Consider the following 17,865-nt stretch of genomic DNA (forward strand, 5'->3'; position numbering starts at 1 on the left):
ACTCATTTGAGGAGATTGACATCAAGGAAAGCATGCTAGAATAATGAAATGTCTGTCACTATTTCCAAGGTCCACTGTTGAAGTCCCGGGAGGGATAAATATAGGCTCAGGAGAGTAGTCGATTTTGCTCGTCATTTCACCTACAAGCTCCAGCGTAAAGGAGCGTGCTTGACTCAAAGATTGCCGTCATTTGCTCTCCTAATTGCCCTGGGCCCTTATCTCCTGATTTTAAAATTGAGTATATCGTTTTATGAAACGCCTCCCTGAAACCTTCAAATTTCAAACCCAAAAATCTATAGAAGCGAAGAGGATAGACGTAGAGAGACTACTAGCAATAATTAAATGGTTTCATAAATTAGAGGGTGAGATAAATGCCCTCAAATTCGGACCACGCAATATCTACAACGTCGACGAAACTAGCTCCCAACTCGGCTAGGGAAAATCCTAGAAAGTTGTGACTAACTTCCTAGATAGGAAAAAGCATGCCCTAACTAGTGGTATAGGGAAATTAGTGATAGGAATCGAATGTATCGTAGTAGATGGTTAGATAATACCTCTAATGATATTATATGCTAGCATAGTTCACCTTAAGAATTAGTATCGATATTAGCCAGATTTACCTAATGACTATGTCATTACGACGTCGCTAACGGCTAGAATAATAAGGTAAGCGCTTATTTAATTAATTAATTAATGAATTAATCAATTAATTGATTATTTAGGTCCGCGTATATCAATAGTTGCAATATTTTAATAAGTATACAAAACCACGACTTCTATAGCGTATAGACTATCGATTATTATTTGTTAATAGCCATAAGTCCTATAAGGAGCTCGATTTCATCAATTATTGCTATTATAATCGGATACTTCTATACTATTTCCCTTCTAAACTTACCTACCGTCTTTAACCTCTCGATTCTAAGCCCTTCTAGGCGTATAAGCACTATTATCAGAGGGAGAATAATAGGACTAAACTATAAGGTAGGTCAGTTACAGAGAAGAGGGATTTTCTTCATCAAATCTATAGGGTTCCAGCATTCATTCAAGCACTATAGGCTTTAGCCCTTCGATCCTAAGGTTATTTACAAAGCACTTCGACCAGACGATAGGCTAGATCTAGTTGTCTATGATGGATGCCAGGAATACGAGCTTCTAGAGTAGGATTTCAATCATAGCCACCTAATTGAAGAGGGAGTATTAAAGGGGATCTAAAAACTCCACCCCCTGATTCAAGTTCTACTATTAATTCACTACTAACGATAGTTACAAAATTACCAAAAATATTAATAAGGCAAGAGAGCTCCCTAGACGATGATAGTCCTAAAATAAATAGGTTAAAGCGTCGGGTTAAGCTAATTTAGGAGGGAAGTCTTCTATAGGCCCAATTAGCGGCCTAGGTATCGGGGGAACTTATTCGCCTCTAGGAGAACCAGGAGCAGGCCAGTGCTAAAAAGTCTAAGCGCCAATCATCTAAAGGGGGTGCTCTACGAGTCAGGGACTCGAATACCCTCATCCAAAATAGGGATATCATCGAGACCGAGAAACAAAGGCGGAAGCATGAAAGTGAGGCTAAACAGATACGGGATGAATGGGCTCGCCAAGACCAAATTAGGGAGCAGGAAAATCAGAGAAGAGAGGCAGAGCTTGAATGGGTTAATGGAGACGACGGCCAGCCACTTTATACTATTGATAGACGTGGGGGGTATTTGTAAATAGCTTCAATTCTTGATGTTTTTGGGGGGGGTGGGGGAGTGTTGCAAAGTTTCCATTAGACTGGGTTTCCATTAGACTGGGTTTCCATTAGACTGGGTTTCCATTAGACTGGGTTTCCATTAGACTGGGGAGGGCCCTCACCAACGGAGAGCGGTGAGGGCCCGACTAGTTAGGGGGCGGGTACACCGACAAAATCCAAATTTGGCTCCTCTCAGAAAGAGCTTGGTAGCTGTATTGGATCGAATGAGTCATTGATATACGGCAAATTGCTTCCAATTCGTTCACTATACCTAGACCAGAGACAATCGTCCCAGGGCCTGAGTCACAGGGCCTGGGTAGTCCCGAGACAAGAATAGTCCTAGGACTGGAGTTGCGGGAGTATTTTGTCGCGGAAATAGGAACACAGCGTTGTGCCAGTCCAGTAACTAAGAAGATCGGTACTGTAGATGGTCCTGGGACTGCAAAATGGTCCTGGGACTACTGTGAAGGCCGAGTCTGTAGAAATAACAGAGCGCATTCAACGAGAGAAGCAAAGATACAGAAGGTAAGTGGGAAGTACGACGATGAGAAGTTGATATATCTGCCATGTCATACTGTACAAACCAAACAAACAGAGCAAAGCAAATAAACGAAGCAAGCAAACAATAGAAACAATCTAAGAAGCATCACAATCATCACAACTACGTGGTCCTAGGACTGCATTCTAAGAAGTAGTCGTGGGACCATAAGAAGTAGTCGTGGGAAAAGGGCCGCAAGAACGTAGATGGACGACCGTTGAGGATTGCACCTGTTGTGGTCGCCAGTTGGCGATCCTGCGCTCGTGCTGGTCGTACGACCAGGATCTGACGACCGTGTCGGTCAGGAGCACACGGTATTATGCATCCGATCTTGTTACACGGGTTATCAGTATACGGGCCCACCCCCCAGCCCTCGATAGGCGTTGGACACCTTGGGCACTCAGCGCACATGGCTCTAGGAGAAAGCTTAGAGAAAGCTCAGGAATCATAGGACATGCTGGACAGTAGTCGAAAACAGAAATTTGTAAACAGTTGCATTAGTAAAACTACATAATAAATTTGTCTCTAAAATTAAGTTACGTAGCTAATGATGAGATGGTGCCTGAAGTTGTCAGCGCTGCTGCCCTGATAACTAGTGCAGCCGGGCTGGCGCCCAGCGCCCACGTGACATGTTTTGGCCTTACAGATAGGGCATTGCGATGGTTGGAGGGCGGAACTCCTGTAGTCTAGACTTTAACACATACAACACTCTCGTCATTCGATAATAATAAGACGTTTGATTGCTTCATTATTCTATTCGGTCACAGCATTCGGCTCAGCGCCAGCCAGAATCCCCTGGTTCTCCCGTCCGTCTGTTAGTCCTGACCTGACGCGCCACTGTGCAACACTTCCCGCTCCACTAGATAAGCATTCCTTTTTGAAAGACCACTTACTCAATACCTCTCACCGTGATCTCCCTTTTTGTCTGGCTTCTATCACCTCTGATATTCTCTGAGCTCTCCACGCTGATTAGATATTCTATAGAGCTTTGCTAGTTACTGATTCTGTTAGCGATATTGGCCAAGAATGAGTTTAGACTCTGTAAAACCCCCGGTGATATCTATCCGAATCTGTTGAAACCTGCGACCCTTAAAGTCTGACGGAATTAGCCTAATTCCCCACCCTCTTTATGGGCGAAGACATTTCACAACAATCATCGGAGATATGATTTGACAGTCGCTCGGTGACGTGATCTGGGGAACGGATGGCATGAGCTCCCCCGCACGTCCCTCCGTGGAGATACTTTAGCCTGACTTTGACTCGATAGTGTCTTGTGTTGCTAATAATGACACTTATTGGTAGAACCAGATGCTGAGAGTTTAACAGAGTTAGCCCCGGCCAGACTCCATTGATGATTGTCCTGAACTATATTCCATCCAATTGGCTTGGGGTTGTGTAAACAGGGAATTCTCGAATCTGGAATTGTAAAGGTTACATATAGGGCATTGTTGAACATCAACTTGCTGGCTTCTTATTCTCCGAGTCAAGAATTAAATACAACACAGTTACCATAATAGTCAAAGGCGTCCCTATGTCGGAAAAGTACACATCCTATGTATTTGCGGAGAGGGTCCAATAATCCTTGCCCCCCACACCGGATCTCGTCATCGCAGTACCCAAATTGCTCATTCCATCCACCCCTACTGTTGTTCCGGCTTTGTCAAAAGCAGATCCCCGCCAGGGGATAATCTGATTTGTTGATTCAGGCACTCGGCCGGGAAATTGACACGATAACATACTTTCTCGTCTCTGTCGTGGCTTGTCAGTGCGGAGTTAAAATATCGCGTGAAGCACATGGTCGATGATATGCTTCTACAGATATTACTAAATAGCTTATCCCCCACTGATTGTTCTACTTTTGAGCTGCCGAGTATTTCACGTCACCAGACCTCTCGCTCTGTACAAAACTCGAGGCCTGTTCTGTCGCCATGGCCGCCCCCGCAGAGAAGACGGCCGATGCGACAAAAGATGCCGGCATCGACTCAAAGGACGAAGGCCCCTATTCACCTTCGTCGGACAGTCTCGCAGAATCAGTGGGCATCAACGAGAAAGCTCTACTCCGGAAACTGGACTACAAGCTCCTTCCACCATTGACATTACTATATCTCCTTTCATACTTAGATCGGAGCAATGGTGCGCTTCCTAGATTAGAGATTCAGTAGACAAATACTGACTAGCCGATTTAGTCGGAAATGCAAAGCTGGATGGCCTCACAACCGACATCAATATGTGTATGTCATATCCTTCACTCCAAGAATTCGGAGACTAATCGAGGGGTCCTTGCAGCTGGAGATCAGTACCTCAACGGCCTCACCTTGTTCTTTGTCGGCTACGTGCTATTTGAGATCCCATGCAACATCATTCTAAAGAGGGCCACGCCCAAAATATGGCTGCCCACCCTCTCCATCATTTGGGGGGTTGTCGCTACACTCTTAGGAGTTGTTCAGAACTACTCCGGTTTCCTGTCTTCGCGGTTCTTTCTCGGCGTGGCGGAGAGTGGTCTCTTCCCTGGCGTGGTGTTCTATATGTCCATGTGGTATAAACGGAATGAACAGCACTATCGCATTGCTCTGTTTTTCAGTGCCGCATCCCTTGCGGGTGCGTTTGGTGGAATTCTAGCATGGGTCGGTTCTCTATCTATAATTGGTTTAATATATCTAGCTAACTATCTCCAGGGCATTGGGCACATGGAGGGTGTGGGCGGGTATAGTGGCTGGCGATGGATCTTCATCTTGGTAAGTTCCAGGAAGCAAACAGAAAGTGATTCGAGCTAACTTAGGGATATCTATTTAGGAGGGACTATTGACTCTCGTGGTTTCCGTCATCAGCTATTTCTGGGTCTACAACTATCCCTCGACTGCAGAGTTTCTCTCCAAGGAAGAAAGGCAGTTCATTCAATTCCGCCTGAAAAATGATAACGACTCCACGCGCGAGGAGGCCTTCACATGGTCCGCTGTGCTAGATGCAGTTAAAGACCCTAAGATTTGGCTATATGGATTAGGATTTCATACCTTATCTCTGCCGCAGTATACGCTTTCACTCTTCCTGGTGAGCTAGCGGCCTTACCCCAAAATTAAACGTCGAAAGGTTTCTTACATCTTGCAGCCAACTATTATCGAGGAACTGGGGTTCTCAGCCGCTGAAGCGCAGCTACTTACTGTGCCGCCGTATGTGATAGCTGTCTGCTTGACCATCGCGGTCGCGGTTTTCTCACAGCGGACACGACGCCGGGCGCCCTTTATCATGGGCTCATCTGCAGTTGCATGTATTGGATATATCATCTTACTTACCGATTCCCATCCTGGAGTGTGTTATGTGGGAACTATCTTCTTAGCAGCGGGCATCTTCCCTGCAGTTGCCATAGTGTTATCTTGGCCAGCCAATAACGTCTCAGGCCAGACGAAACGGTGCATCGCCAACGCTATGCAGATTTCTATTGGTAACTGCGGTGCGATCCTCGGCACACAGCTGTACCGCACCGAGATGAAGCCACGCTATTACCTTGGTAATGGCGTTGCGCTAGGATACCTAGTTGGCAATATCTGCGTCGTGGGGTTACTGTGGTATATCCTACATCGGGAGAATTTGGAGAAAGAGCGTTTGCGGGAAGAACAAGGATTGACTGCTTTGATGGGCGATATTGGAGACGCAGAGGGCGAATTCTTAGGAGATAAGGATCCCCGCTGGGTTTTCCAAACGTGAGGAGGATTCAAAACAAACATAGAAGTGTAGATTAAAAGCTTTCTAGCAAAAATTTAGCGGTGATTCAAACCATAGGGAATTAGACTGTTCAGACAGTGCCAGACTAGGTCATAGGTCACCACCATAGCTTACCAGTTGGCCGAAGCTAGAATACACTAATCCCTATCCAGGTTTAACCTGCTCTTCCAAAGCAGAAGGCCCCCATATTAACGAGATCTCTCATTAGTAGTACATTAATCGTCCTATGTAGACTCGCTAGCAGGGTTTATAGAATGATCCAAATTTGTAGGTTCTTAGGTGACCCATAGCTAATGGAGACGCGCAATACCCTAGAAAATATCAGAAGCAGGCAGAGGTGGTGACTCGTTGTCGCCTATCCTTGTCAATATAAATAAGCCTTTAGAGAAGCAACTAGAAGACTTTTTGGATCCCTAAGTCTCTACGCACAAGCCTCCAAACTTATAGCTATCAATTGTTTCGTTGGGTCCATTGCATCACGACCTGCATCAAATTCAGATAGCAAAGGGTTCTTATTCTTCTTGATAGTAGAATTTCACATTTGAATAATTGCCAATCTCAGGGCCGACGTCGACTATTAGAATTTGGAACAAGCCGTACAATGTGGCCTGACTCGACCACTGATCATTATGGGTGTTGACAATAACAATGACCCTTAAGGTCAATGACCGCAACCCTCAGTCCACAGGTTTGAGGATGAGGGTCACTGTTTTGACGGTCAATGAGAGCCTGTCTCTCTGGACGCTAAATAGAGACTTCCACAATAGGGCCCGTGTAGATGCGACGGGCACGGATAAAGTAGTATACAATGGCAAGAATGCTACTGCCACCAATACCTAGAACACTCCAGTTCATTTCCTCCACACTTGGATTCATTCCTGCAGGCCAGTAGCTGAAAAAGATAACAATGGTGATATAAATGATCGCGTATGCGTTGATCAAGATACCCCAGATGCCAGGGCAATGGAATGGCCCCCAGACAAGCTTCGCACCGGGCACGTTGACGACATCGTCCTCGCTGCCGTTATACCGAGAAATTTCGCCCTTGATTCGGCGGCGGAAGAGCAGAATCGAAACCACGAGATAGGAAAGGTACACACCAGACACTGCCATGGACAGAATGTCGCTCAGGGCAACGGCAGAACCAATGTTAATAAGGTTTAGCAGCGCACTGACGACTACAGTAAGTAGGATGGAGTTGACTGGCATCTGCCGGGATAGGGAAACCTTGTACAGTGACCGTTAGATAATGAAAGACTTCCGGTGAAGCATGATTTCCTTACCTGACTCCACCATCGCCACCCAGGAACTCCCCTGTCTCGGGAGAAAGACCAAAGTTGGCGAGACGCCGCGGCCAGCATGCCCATAAGCGCGCAGCAGTAAATAATAAGAACGATAGAACACATGGCCAGTGCACCAGACGGAGAGTTGGTTGCTTGATAGAAGATCTCCATGAACGGATACCCAGTGGGGGAGTTTAACGCGTCCTTGAGATTGCCAACGCAGAAGAGCACAGCGATCAGCATGCTGAAGCCCAGGGAGCCATTAATTGCGACACTAAGCATAATAGCCTTAGGAATAACACGCGATGCATCTGCAACCTCCTCAGACATCTGATTAAGATTGTTAGCTAACATAATACAGAGGCTTGAGCAACTCAAAAACTTACGTGCACGGCGGCATCGCCTCCAGCGAAGGCGAAAGCACAGCTAGTCATCCCGACGAACCAGGATAATGGCTGTGTGGCAAAACCCCCACCATTCTCGAACTCCAAAAAAACTTCCTTCGCTGGCTGACGGTCTGCCATGTATGTCAAGGGTATCATGACGCCGAAAAATCCAAGTATGTGGATCACCAAAATGACCGCCTCAACTCGGGGCAGAAGTTTTCCTCCAACCAGGTTCACAAGGAGTGCTACAATCAACAAAGCCCAGACAATCAACGTCCCTTGCCAGGGAAGAGATTTATAGTGGCTGTTTCCCAGGATCGCAGCACCTTGGATCATTGTTCCGGCCAAGTAGCCAGACGCAGCGAAAGCAGTCTGCCAGCCAAGGACAGCAAACCAACCTATTGTTATATACAGACGGTTAGTAAGGGATATGGTACAATATGGTCCACAGTCTAGAAATTACCCGTGATATAGCTGAGAAATTTCTGGTATTTGATCGGAGCAAGCATGGCAGCCCAGTGATACTGACCTCCGGAAGTGGGCGCCCTATTTTATGGTTAGCTTCAACATTGAACCTAGTAGGGAGCCGCAACATACATAGATGCCAGTTCTGACAAGACCACGAAAATGGACGTAGTGCCTGCCCATCCAAAGATGAAGGCATAGACAGTACCGCCAAAGCCGCCACTGATAACTGTTAGAATCTTGTAGGTAAACAGGGTATTGGGGTTATATGCACATACTTCTCCAGAGAGCTACTGAAGGTACTGAGCAATCTGTCAGCAATGGAGCCCTTGAAAAGTTAGAATGGACCAATTTCACCCAAGCATGCCTTCCCAGGTACTCAGAATCGCGCAACTAAAGCCGAGAATGGAGAGAATACCGAAGTTTCGCTGAAAAGATGCAAGTTTTAGCCGTCTGGACTTGCGACATTATTGGCTGCAAAGATCACTAGGCATACATACCTTGAGGACTGGCTTTTTCCCCATCCGTTGAAGGTCAACATTATCACGCTCCTGGACAGACAGGCCGCGATGTGCCTCGCCCGCCGTGGAATTCTTCAGTTCATATGATACCATCGTTTGTGGTCAATCAATGGTATGGCAAGAATTGGGAAGATAGAACATAGGTAGGAATTGAACAATAGGAATTGAACAATGCGGAGAGTGATACAGCCGGTTAAAAAAGGTATTGGAATTGTTGAAAAAAAGGGGCAAGAGCATCACATTCTAAGTGATGAGTTTGCATGTTACATCGACGGTAATTTCATACACATGAGCGAATGATATTAGTACACCTGATCCTGTGTGTGTCCGACCCTTTGCCCAACGCCCAAGGGGTTCAAGGCCCCGTCGATCTCTTGCAAGAAAGTTGGCCGTGTATCCAATCAGGCTGCGGCTGCTGATAGGGCGAGCTGATAGCCCGGGGGCGCCAAAATTGGGCGAATTCCCCCACCCAGTCAGTGTCCATTGCTCAGTGCTGAACCCCAAAAGGCTTACCGATGCCATGTTTCCAGTGGAACGTCTGTAGCGAAGAAAACGATTGATCAAGTCGTAAGATACGCAGAACAAGGAGAGCTGAGCAAATAAAGAGGCCGAGATAGCGAAGACAGAGCAATCTACGTAGCTAATGATCGGACTGTCGGAGAGGCCGCTGTGAAATTAAGCGCCCCCTCCGAACCCCTGGTACAGTATGTATTTTATGGGAAGCAATCTGTATTCTTGATTTACTGAACAGTGGATGGAATTGGTGGTTCGCCCCAGCAGTGGACACCAAGGATTGCAGCGGGCACCAAGGATATAATACAAAAGCAAACGTAACCACGCGTGCTTCCCTGTCAGTGTTTTTATGAATTTTTTTGTTTGAGACATCCATCTTCACGTCCAGCCTCGATGGGTACACGATTCAAGGGCGACACCAAAGTTCCGGCGGTGAACGTCACCACCTGGGTTCTTTTGGTCACAATAATTTTTAGTGTCTTTGCTCGACTGGGAACTAAATATCGACTATTCCACAAGCTCACCGTCGACGATGTTCTGATCATCGCGTCTCTGGTATGCTTGTCTGGGATTCTTTCTGTGTTTACTTTGGCACCTTTCTAACGAGATCTTTGGGTAACAGGTCTTCGGCATCAGCCAGGGTATTGTCGTGTCTTTGGCGGTTGGTTCCGGCTATGGGAAGCATATCAAGAATGTCTCCAGTGCCGACCAGGTCCAAGTGATGAAGGTCCGTTGATGGTCTTGCATCAGAACTTCTCTGAGCTTTTATTTTATGCTTTTGGACTCAATGCTGACAAGATAATGACAGAATCTCTTCGCAGGGTCTCTGCTGTACATCCTGAGTTTAATGTTCTCGAAACTATCTATGATCGTGTTCATCCGGAGTCTCACGCCGTCCTCCAAAGACAAATGGCTCGCCAGAGGAGTAGAGGTCATCGTCTATGCCTGGGCGACCGTCGCAATTTTTGGCTCTGCTTTTCAATGCGCCGTGCCGCACACTTGGGATATCTGGAACGGCCAATGCTTTGACGAGGTAAGTGGTATCTTCTCATCCCCACATCGCCTTCTTTTCTACGACTTCGGATCATGCTAAGGAAACTCAACGGGGTCTCCAGCTGGCATGGCGCTACTTCATCTGCATCTCGAACATCATCACCGACCTCTTGATCTTCAGCCAGGCCATGATATTGATTTCCAGCATCCAAACGTCGCTGGAGCGACGCCTGATATTTGCGGGTATCTTTGTGCCCCGGCTCTTGTGAGTATTCGGCCCTGATCTTCCCATGCTTCCGCAAACTCGAACTAATCGTCTCGCCTTCTCTAGTGTGGTGGCAGCAATCATCGTCGAGATCTTTTTTATCAGGAAAGGCACGCAGACCGCCGATCCGACGTACAGCATGTGCGAGATCACGATTCTGGAAGTGATTATTCAGTGCTTGAGCATCGTGAGCGCATGCTGGGGACAGCTTAAGCCGTTTCTGTCCTGGATGCGGTCGAACGGCCTCAAGCTCGAGGGCGTTGAAGACCCGACGACCTGGAACTACAAAATGAGCTTGCGGTCGCAGACGCAGTCCAAGTCCCGAGACCGCAAGCTTGAGAGTCATGAGACATTCCCTCTCCCGAGTCGACGAGGCCAGAATTTCGTCACGGAGAATTGGGAACTGGATAGCCAGTCGAGCCAGGCGCACATCGTCTCGGAGACCCGCCCATGGACGAGCGACAGGGGCGACGGGGGCCAAGGATCTCCCTAATTACATGTATGTATTACTTGGGCAAGCTAGTGGTGGATATTAGTTACGTGCTTGATAGCCTCCGAAAGCGGATTATAATATAATATGTATGAGTGAGACGGTTAGCCCCCAGCTCTAGCTTCGGCATGTTTCTATTTGCAATGTAGTCGAAGGATTCGAAAAGGGGCTAGTTAGTTTACTACCCATTGCAAACGGCAATTCTTCACCAATCAGCTCGAATGGTTCGTAAGCACTGTAAATCCTTTACCATTTACATCATTGTTGAAGGTCATCAACTGCCGAGACGGTTGGCATGGTCAATGTGCTCTTAGTTCTGTATCCTGCACTTTCCCATTCGAGATACAACTTGACTGATCCTCGCCCTGAGCGCTGCAACCTTCCTTTGCCCTGCCCTCGTCCCGTGCAGGTTACACTGTGTATTATATCTATCTCTGTATAGGTGCGTTTGGCGACCCAATACTGTGCGCCCTGGGTGACATCTGGCAATGGGCCACTCTCTTGTGTGCACTGTGTGCACATCCTAATATAAATCGCAATTGCAGAAGCATTCCTCAACCATGGATTCCATCATTGGCTGCTTATGATTAAATGGCCCTGCGCCAAACATGGCCACCTCTCAATAGTAAATAGCAGTAATCTATTAAGATATTTCACCCGAAATATCCTTCAAATTGATGGATAATCAGATTAATCCAGGAAGAAACAAGCCAAACAGGTCCATGTCGACTCGACTTCGACTCGCGGATCTCAAATCGACTACTTCCAGGCTAGATCCTGATTTGCGAGGATCAGGTTCTGCCAAGCCCTAGCTCCAATGAACGGTTCTGGCCCCGGATTCGGGCGGTCGATCGTCATCGTGCTGTGACTTCCAACACTGTAGACTAGGCGCAGATCCGCTGCCCAGTCAAGGCCCACTCACGTCCAATAAGGCCGGGGGCGCTCCCAAAAGCTGAAATGTGGGTCCAGCGCATAGGCCTAAGCAATTCTCCTGCAGGTCCCCCAAACTTATATTCTAGGAGCGAGTAACTCGTCCAGCGAGGTATCTCCAGTTGAAGGTGGGGGCTGAATTTAGAAATAATTATAGCCTAGCATAATGTTCACCTACGGCCATTGTTGCATGTATGCGCGGAATATTCCAGGGCGGAGGAAACATCCACTGACTTTCAATTGAGTGGACATGGTGGTATCATGCAGATCGAGGGGTGCTGATAAGCGGTGCCTCGGGGTCCATTGGTTCGAGGAAGATGGCTCTCTAGCACAGAGAAGGCAGTGGCCAGCTGCATTGGCTGGGTTAGGTTGGCAAATCAGAGTTGAGCCGGTCACCTTGGGACCATCCTTCATCCTTCATGCTGTCAGTGTGTATGTTACACCATGTTCATAGTAACTTCAGGACCCGACTACCAATAGGTAAGCTAGGATGTTGATGTTGGGAGCCCCTGAAGGGCCAAAAGGTCGAGTGGGCGTATGAAGATATGGGCGTATGCGAACTCCTTTTCACTTCAGATTGCACTAAGAACCCCCCCCCCCCCAAACCCAAAAAAATTAAGAATAAAAGGGCCCTACTCCCAATATTTCTCTCTGCCCTTCCATATTGTGCTTCTCTCGTCCTTGCGTACCATTCAACTTGCAGACTCATTGGTAACACCCCCTTCTCTTCTTGGTTGGAATACAAGAGAACGTCTAGCCAGATGCTTGATACTAACAGGCATTTTTGCAGTTCATTTATTCTGTGTACCAAGAGGCAAATTTAGCAACCATGCGTCCATTCATTATCCTTGCAGCTTTCTTTAGCCTAGGACTGGCTAATCCAGTCGGAGGATCTTCCGGAGAACTGTTTGAACGAAAGGTACGCAGACTGGCAATTTCCCAAAAATTGGAAGGCTGGCTTTGATCCACAGTGCTAATAAGTCCGGACAATAAGCAGGAAGTAAGTGTTAAGTCCATGTTGAAAGCATGGCCGTCCTAATCCAGAGTCGTAGCAGGAATGGGCAAAACAGGACTGGGCTAAACAGGACTGGGCAAAACAGGACTGGGCAAAACAGGACTGGGCAAAGCAAGACTGGGCAAAGCAAGACTGGGCAAAGCAAGATTGGGCAAAGGAGGGCTCGGCAAAGCGAGACTCGGCAAAACAGGACTGGGCAAAGCAGGACTGGGCAATGCAAAATGAGGTAAGTGACGAATCTCTACGACAACAACATGGCTGTCTTGATCCAGGCTGCTAACTGGGACGGGATATTAGTAGCGTGTGAGTGATCAATATCCCGGACTTATTGAAATGGTTGAGACTATGACACTAATAAATATTTTACCGGAAAGTAAACAATCCGTCCTGCAGGCATTGTTCTTTGTGTTGAAATCTACGAGCATTTACTGCAAAATAGGTTTTGGGCACAGTGAGGACGGATGCAGTGACTTTCTGCCTTGGTACTGGGTTTTTTCCTTGTTAGGGTTTCCCGGTACTGTGATGCGAATGCAAAGGCTGAATTGGTATTTTTTTTCTTAATTTCTATAATATGAGTTTCGTTACTAGTATATAATATAAGCTGCGTTAGTAGTAGGCTTTGGCGGCAGCTGTTGTAACAAGCTGAGTACATATCGGTGGCAGAGTGGCAGGGCTATCACATCGCTGTCGCAGTATTTTGGGTGCCTTCTCAGATTTACAAAACCACAAATAATCGCAAATTTTTATTTTCTCCCTCCTATCATCAAACGCCAAGATGCTGAATCAGGTTAAAGTCATCGAGTCTCGCATCTTTGAGGCATACCAGATTGCTAACCAGGAGAGGAAGCCGAATGCCACGGCGCTGGCGCGTTAATTGACGTTTCTCGCCCCTTGCTTCACGCGTAATAATAGTTAGCCGCCTTCTTCTGGAATGATGTCCGTTGGACAACGTGGCGCCAAATTATATAAGAAGCCGATCTCACGGGCAACTTGGAAAAAGTGTCCCGGCATTGTCCGGAAAAATTCTTAATCACAAGATAAGAGCCTGCATTGTCAGATAATCGTGCAGTGTTCAACTGGAGCGTTTCTTTCCGTATCTTGAGAAGGTTCAGGAACATGGCAGGAACATGCATAAAACTCGGGGGCTCGTATAGGATTACTAATCGACATCAGGGACTTTCAGGAGCGCGAAGCGTGTCGTAATTCTCGATCGATATTCTCCGGTCTACGTATCCAGTGTCACGTTCCACATCACGACGCTCTCGATTACCTCGATAAGTAATTCTGAGTCTCTCGCACCAATTGTTCTCTCAATATGGGGACCAACATTATCCGGCCTCTGGGTCATCTGTACGTCTCGCGGTTTTGATTGTAGATGTGCGTTTCACTAACTGAAAAGCAGCGAGACATACCATTGCACTAGACAGTATATGAGCCTCTATCCATTTGCAGCACAGACATGCCAGTATACATCCCCAAGTTCCATGTCCGCCGAGACTTGTCAGCAGGTGATCAAAGCGGCCCTAGTGCAAGTCGTGCTAGCACACCCGGCTCTACAAGTCGGGATCGGCGCCGCAGACACCAATGAGCCCTGCTTTCTCCGGCTCCCGTCTCTGGATATTTCCAATCACTTGGAATGGAGGGACCTATCTCAAACGCCCCCCGCTTCCTACGATGACGCTGTAGTCAAAGTCATTGAAGCAGAGCACACAAAGGATTGGCAGGATGTAGCGACTCGCCCTGCGTGGAAACTGACCGTTGTCCAGAGTCCCATACCCAAAGACGGGTCGGGGTTCACCTTCGACTTCCTTTTCGCGGCACACCATTCCGTTGCTGACGGGAAGAGTTTGAGTTTCTTTCACACCTCTCTACTAGCTGCATTAGACGAAGCATCGAGGAATCCAGTCGAAGTGGAGGATTTCGTCGCTTTGCCAACAACTTCGGCCCTCACACCCTCGCAGGAGGATATCATGGAATTCAAGATCTCAAAGTCGTTTCTCATAAAGACCCTTTGGGGAGAGTTTGCGCCCTCGTGGCTCCAGGGGAAATCCTCTGCCCTGCCTTGGACCGGCGCGCCAATCTCTCTGCGGCCGCAGCCACAACATACGCGGCTGATCACCTTCCCGGAAGAAGTCGTGTCCCGAATCCTCGAGGCCTGCAGATCACACAAGACGACCATAACCCCTCTGCTTCAGGCACTCATCGCCACGTCGATGTCGCAGAGACTGCCTGAAGAAACAATGACTAGAGGTGTGGCCGCCGTGACAGTCATTGGTCTTCGTCCCTACGCAGACAAATCGAAAATCCCGCACGGCATAGACCTTGATAGATCTATGGGCGACATTACGACCGCGTATACACACAAAATCAGCCCATCCACGGTTTCAGAACTGCGAGATGGAAGCCAAGACCCGGACGATTCTGCGATCTGGGCCCTGACTACGAAGCTTGGCTCGGAGCTCAAAAAACGCCTTGCAAAATTGCCGGAGGACGATATACTTGGTCTGTTGGCGTGGGTATCGGATTGGTTCAAGAGAGCCAAGGAAATGCAGGGCAAGCCGCGAGATGCGACTTGGGAGGTTTCGAACCTTGGATCCATGCCTTGCCGGGCCACTCGCACCGGGGCTGGAAATGATGGGTGGAAACTGCGACGCTCGATTTTTACTCAGTCTGGTAATGCCATCGGGCCGGCTTTTGCCGTAAATGTCTCTAGCATTGCCCAAGGCCCATTGACTTTGGCGCTGACCTGGCAAGAGGGCATTGTTGAGGGGGCATTAATGGATGGGCTGGCCAAGGACTTGGACTTGTGGTGCAAGCAGCTTCAAAAGTCTGGCAAGTTTACAGCCTTTTGATGGTTATTGTTCGGTCTGGTTTGGAGATCGTGTTGTTATTCACTTCGCTATGAGATTTACGGTTATTAAGGTCATCTAATTTTGTGACCACTCATTGAAAATCTACACTAACTATAAAGCGTTAAATGGAATTAGTACTTATTATGAACTTTAGATTGAGTATATATTATATGCAATGCAACATGCGCCTTTTAATGCTGGCGGCGGGAATCTTGAAATGAAATCATGCGAGAAAATGAAAATGCATTTTGAAAAAGGAAATTATGCCTTGATGGCCTGCTCCTCGTCGTCGGCAAAGGCATACTTCGAGAACCGGCGGATCTGCTCGCCCTTGAAGTAGAAGACATAGGGGATAGCACAGCAGGCCAACGCAAGGAAAGCGAGGAGCGAACTGGCCCACTGATAGCCCAGCCGCTCATACATCTGCTCAGTGAACAAGACAGTCGAAGCACCCCACATGGAGCGGAGGAAGGTCTTGGCTGCAAGAGCAGATGCGGCTTGATGCTGATAGGTGTCCACTGTTAAAATAGTCAGTGACCTGATCAATACGTAACTGGCAAGGATATGGCACTTACCAAGATAATTGTTAGCGGAGTTGTACAGGAAAATGAATCCAAATCCCACGGGCCAGCCGCCAATCGCAGGTCCAATCCAGTGGAGTCTTGGGTAGGAAGTCCAGGCAAAGATGAATAGACCGACGGGAATAAACCAGCAGGACCACATCATTGGAATCAGACGCTTCTCGGCGGGGGGCTTGCCTCCGTGCTGTTGGGAGATCTTGAGGTAGTGCTTGTTCACAAGGGGAGCGCAGGCAGCGCTCATGAGCACACCAAGGGCCAAGGGAATGAACATCAGGCCGGTCGACGATGCACTCCAACCCTTGCCCATCTGGTAAACGATAGGATAACTGCAAAAGTTTGTCAGTGTTTCCGGTCGTTCAGAATCGGAAATCAGAAAAAACTTACGCCACGAAAAACATGTACAGCAAGCCATACAGGACAGACATGTAGATGGCAATGCACAGGACGATGGGCTCAAGCAGGAGCAACTGGAAGGGGCGAAGGAGAATGATGCGCATCTTGTCTGCCAGAGGTCGCGCGTCGAGCTCAGTTTCGGTGACAAATTTGGGGTCGTTCTCGGTCTTCCTGAGCTTCGCAGCTCTCTTCTTCAGCAGAGTAGGGGCATATGTCTCTGGGACGGTGAAGGTAATCAGGACCCATGCGACAAAGGACAAAATCAGCTGAATCCAGTAAAGCCATCTCCAGCCACAGTTGTCACTAAGGAATCCACCAGCCAGAGGACCAATGGCGGGACCGATGAAGGGGGCAGCGCTGAAAGCTGCCATTGGAACACCGCGTTCTTCGTTCTTCCACAGATCTGACAGTGTGCCACCGACTAGGGTCATCGGGGCGCTGAAGGCGATGCCGTCGATAGCTCGGCAGACAATCAGAGTACCGATATTCTTGGACACGGCACAGGGAATAACGAAAATGACGGCCACCAACAGAGTAACGGCGTAGACCGGACGGCGTCCGATGACTTCAGACAATGGTGCGAAAATCATGGGACCGACACCAAATCCAATGACAAAGACAGTCACGGTGACGAAACTGACTTCACGTGAAACATTGAAGCTTTCCATAGGACCCTCCAACTTGGCCGTGATGACACTGCTGCAAAACGCGACCACAAAGCAGGTGAAGGCGACGACCATGGTACAGTACCATTTGTATAGCTTCGACCAGTTCTTGGGATTCTCGGGGTCCTCGATGGTGAAGGTCACCAGCTTCCAATCTTCCATCTTGCCGGTGACATTGGACTTGACCGGCTTGATGATCTCGCCGGCTCGGGTTTCGGTGTAGTACTCCCGGAGATCTGCGCCATCATTGAGTTCGGTGAGCGGGAGGTTGACATAGTCGATCTCTTCGGGTTCCCCTAGGGAGGCAGTGCGGCTGGAGTCATTGGTGCTGGTGCGGGTGCGGGTGCGGGTGGCAACACAGCTCGGCGTCTCCATGTTGTCGGATATATTGGGGATGCAGATGTTGTGACAATCTGGTACAAGGAGTACTGCGAGGGGGAGGTTGTCACTCTTATACTACACCACAGTACTGCACCGCGGATCGCCTCCTCCTAGTGGAGCATTCCAAAGAAGGATATTC

The 17,865-nt window shown here is 48.1% G+C and overlaps 6 protein-coding genes across 6 annotated transcripts; 4 read left to right on the top strand and 2 right to left on the bottom strand.

The window, feature by feature from the left end:
- Positions 1-4,201: 4,201 nt before the first annotated feature.
- N7474_000141 (uncharacterized protein) lies at positions 4,202-5,975 on the top strand (the record flags this gene model as incomplete). The annotated part of the gene is made up of 6 exons (XM_057191556.1): positions 4,202-4,406; positions 4,460-4,504; positions 4,560-4,897; positions 4,949-5,008; positions 5,067-5,321; positions 5,379-5,975. 6 exons carry the CDS (start codon positions 4,202-4,204, stop codon positions 5,973-5,975), a joined length of 1,500 nt encoding a protein of 499 aa, XP_057056509.1.
- A 762-nt stretch (positions 5,976-6,737) lies between these two features.
- Positions 6,738-8,741, bottom strand: N7474_000142 (amino acid permease; the record flags this gene model as incomplete). Its single annotated transcript, XM_057191557.1, has 8 exons — positions 6,738-7,220; positions 7,277-7,606; positions 7,663-8,060; positions 8,126-8,208; positions 8,260-8,349; positions 8,406-8,429; positions 8,485-8,555; positions 8,628-8,741. The coding sequence occupies 8 exons, from the start codon at positions 8,739-8,741 to the stop codon at positions 6,738-6,740; spliced, it is 1,593 nt and encodes a 530-aa protein (XP_057056510.1).
- Positions 8,742-9,554: 813 nt separating this feature from the next.
- N7474_000143 (uncharacterized protein) lies at positions 9,555-10,912 on the top strand (the record flags this gene model as incomplete). The annotated part of the gene is made up of 5 exons (XM_057191558.1): positions 9,555-9,716; positions 9,784-9,888; positions 9,970-10,194; positions 10,256-10,419; positions 10,486-10,912. 5 exons carry the CDS (start codon positions 9,555-9,557, stop codon positions 10,910-10,912), a joined length of 1,083 nt encoding a protein of 360 aa, XP_057056511.1.
- Positions 10,913-12,668: 1,756 nt separating this feature from the next.
- On the top strand, positions 12,669-13,728 carry N7474_000144 (uncharacterized protein; the record flags this gene model as incomplete). The annotated part of the gene is made up of 5 exons (XM_057191559.1): positions 12,669-12,758; positions 12,837-12,839; positions 12,892-13,080; positions 13,127-13,157; positions 13,649-13,728. The coding sequence occupies 5 exons, from the start codon at positions 12,669-12,671 to the stop codon at positions 13,726-13,728; spliced, it is 393 nt and encodes a 130-aa protein (XP_057056512.1).
- Positions 13,729-14,169: 441 nt separating this feature from the next.
- N7474_000145 (uncharacterized protein) lies at positions 14,170-15,706 on the top strand (the record flags this gene model as incomplete). Its single annotated transcript, XM_057191560.1, has 2 exons — positions 14,170-14,204; positions 14,257-15,706. 2 exons carry the CDS (start codon positions 14,170-14,172, stop codon positions 15,704-15,706), a joined length of 1,485 nt encoding a protein of 494 aa, XP_057056513.1.
- Positions 15,707-15,967: 261 nt separating this feature from the next.
- On the bottom strand, positions 15,968-17,720 carry N7474_000146 (MFS transporter; the record flags this gene model as incomplete). The annotated part of the gene is made up of 3 exons (XM_057191561.1): positions 15,968-16,224; positions 16,282-16,613; positions 16,672-17,720. 3 exons carry the CDS (start codon positions 17,718-17,720, stop codon positions 15,968-15,970), a joined length of 1,638 nt encoding a protein of 545 aa, XP_057056514.1.
- Positions 17,721-17,865: the final 145 nt, after the last annotated feature.

Source organism: Penicillium riverlandense (assembly GCF_028828495.1).
Source record: "Penicillium riverlandense strain IBT 135883 chromosome Unknown utg000001l_segment0_segment0, whole genome shotgun sequence".
Taxonomy (NCBI): Eukaryota; Fungi; Ascomycota; class Eurotiomycetes; order Eurotiales; family Aspergillaceae; genus Penicillium; species Penicillium riverlandense.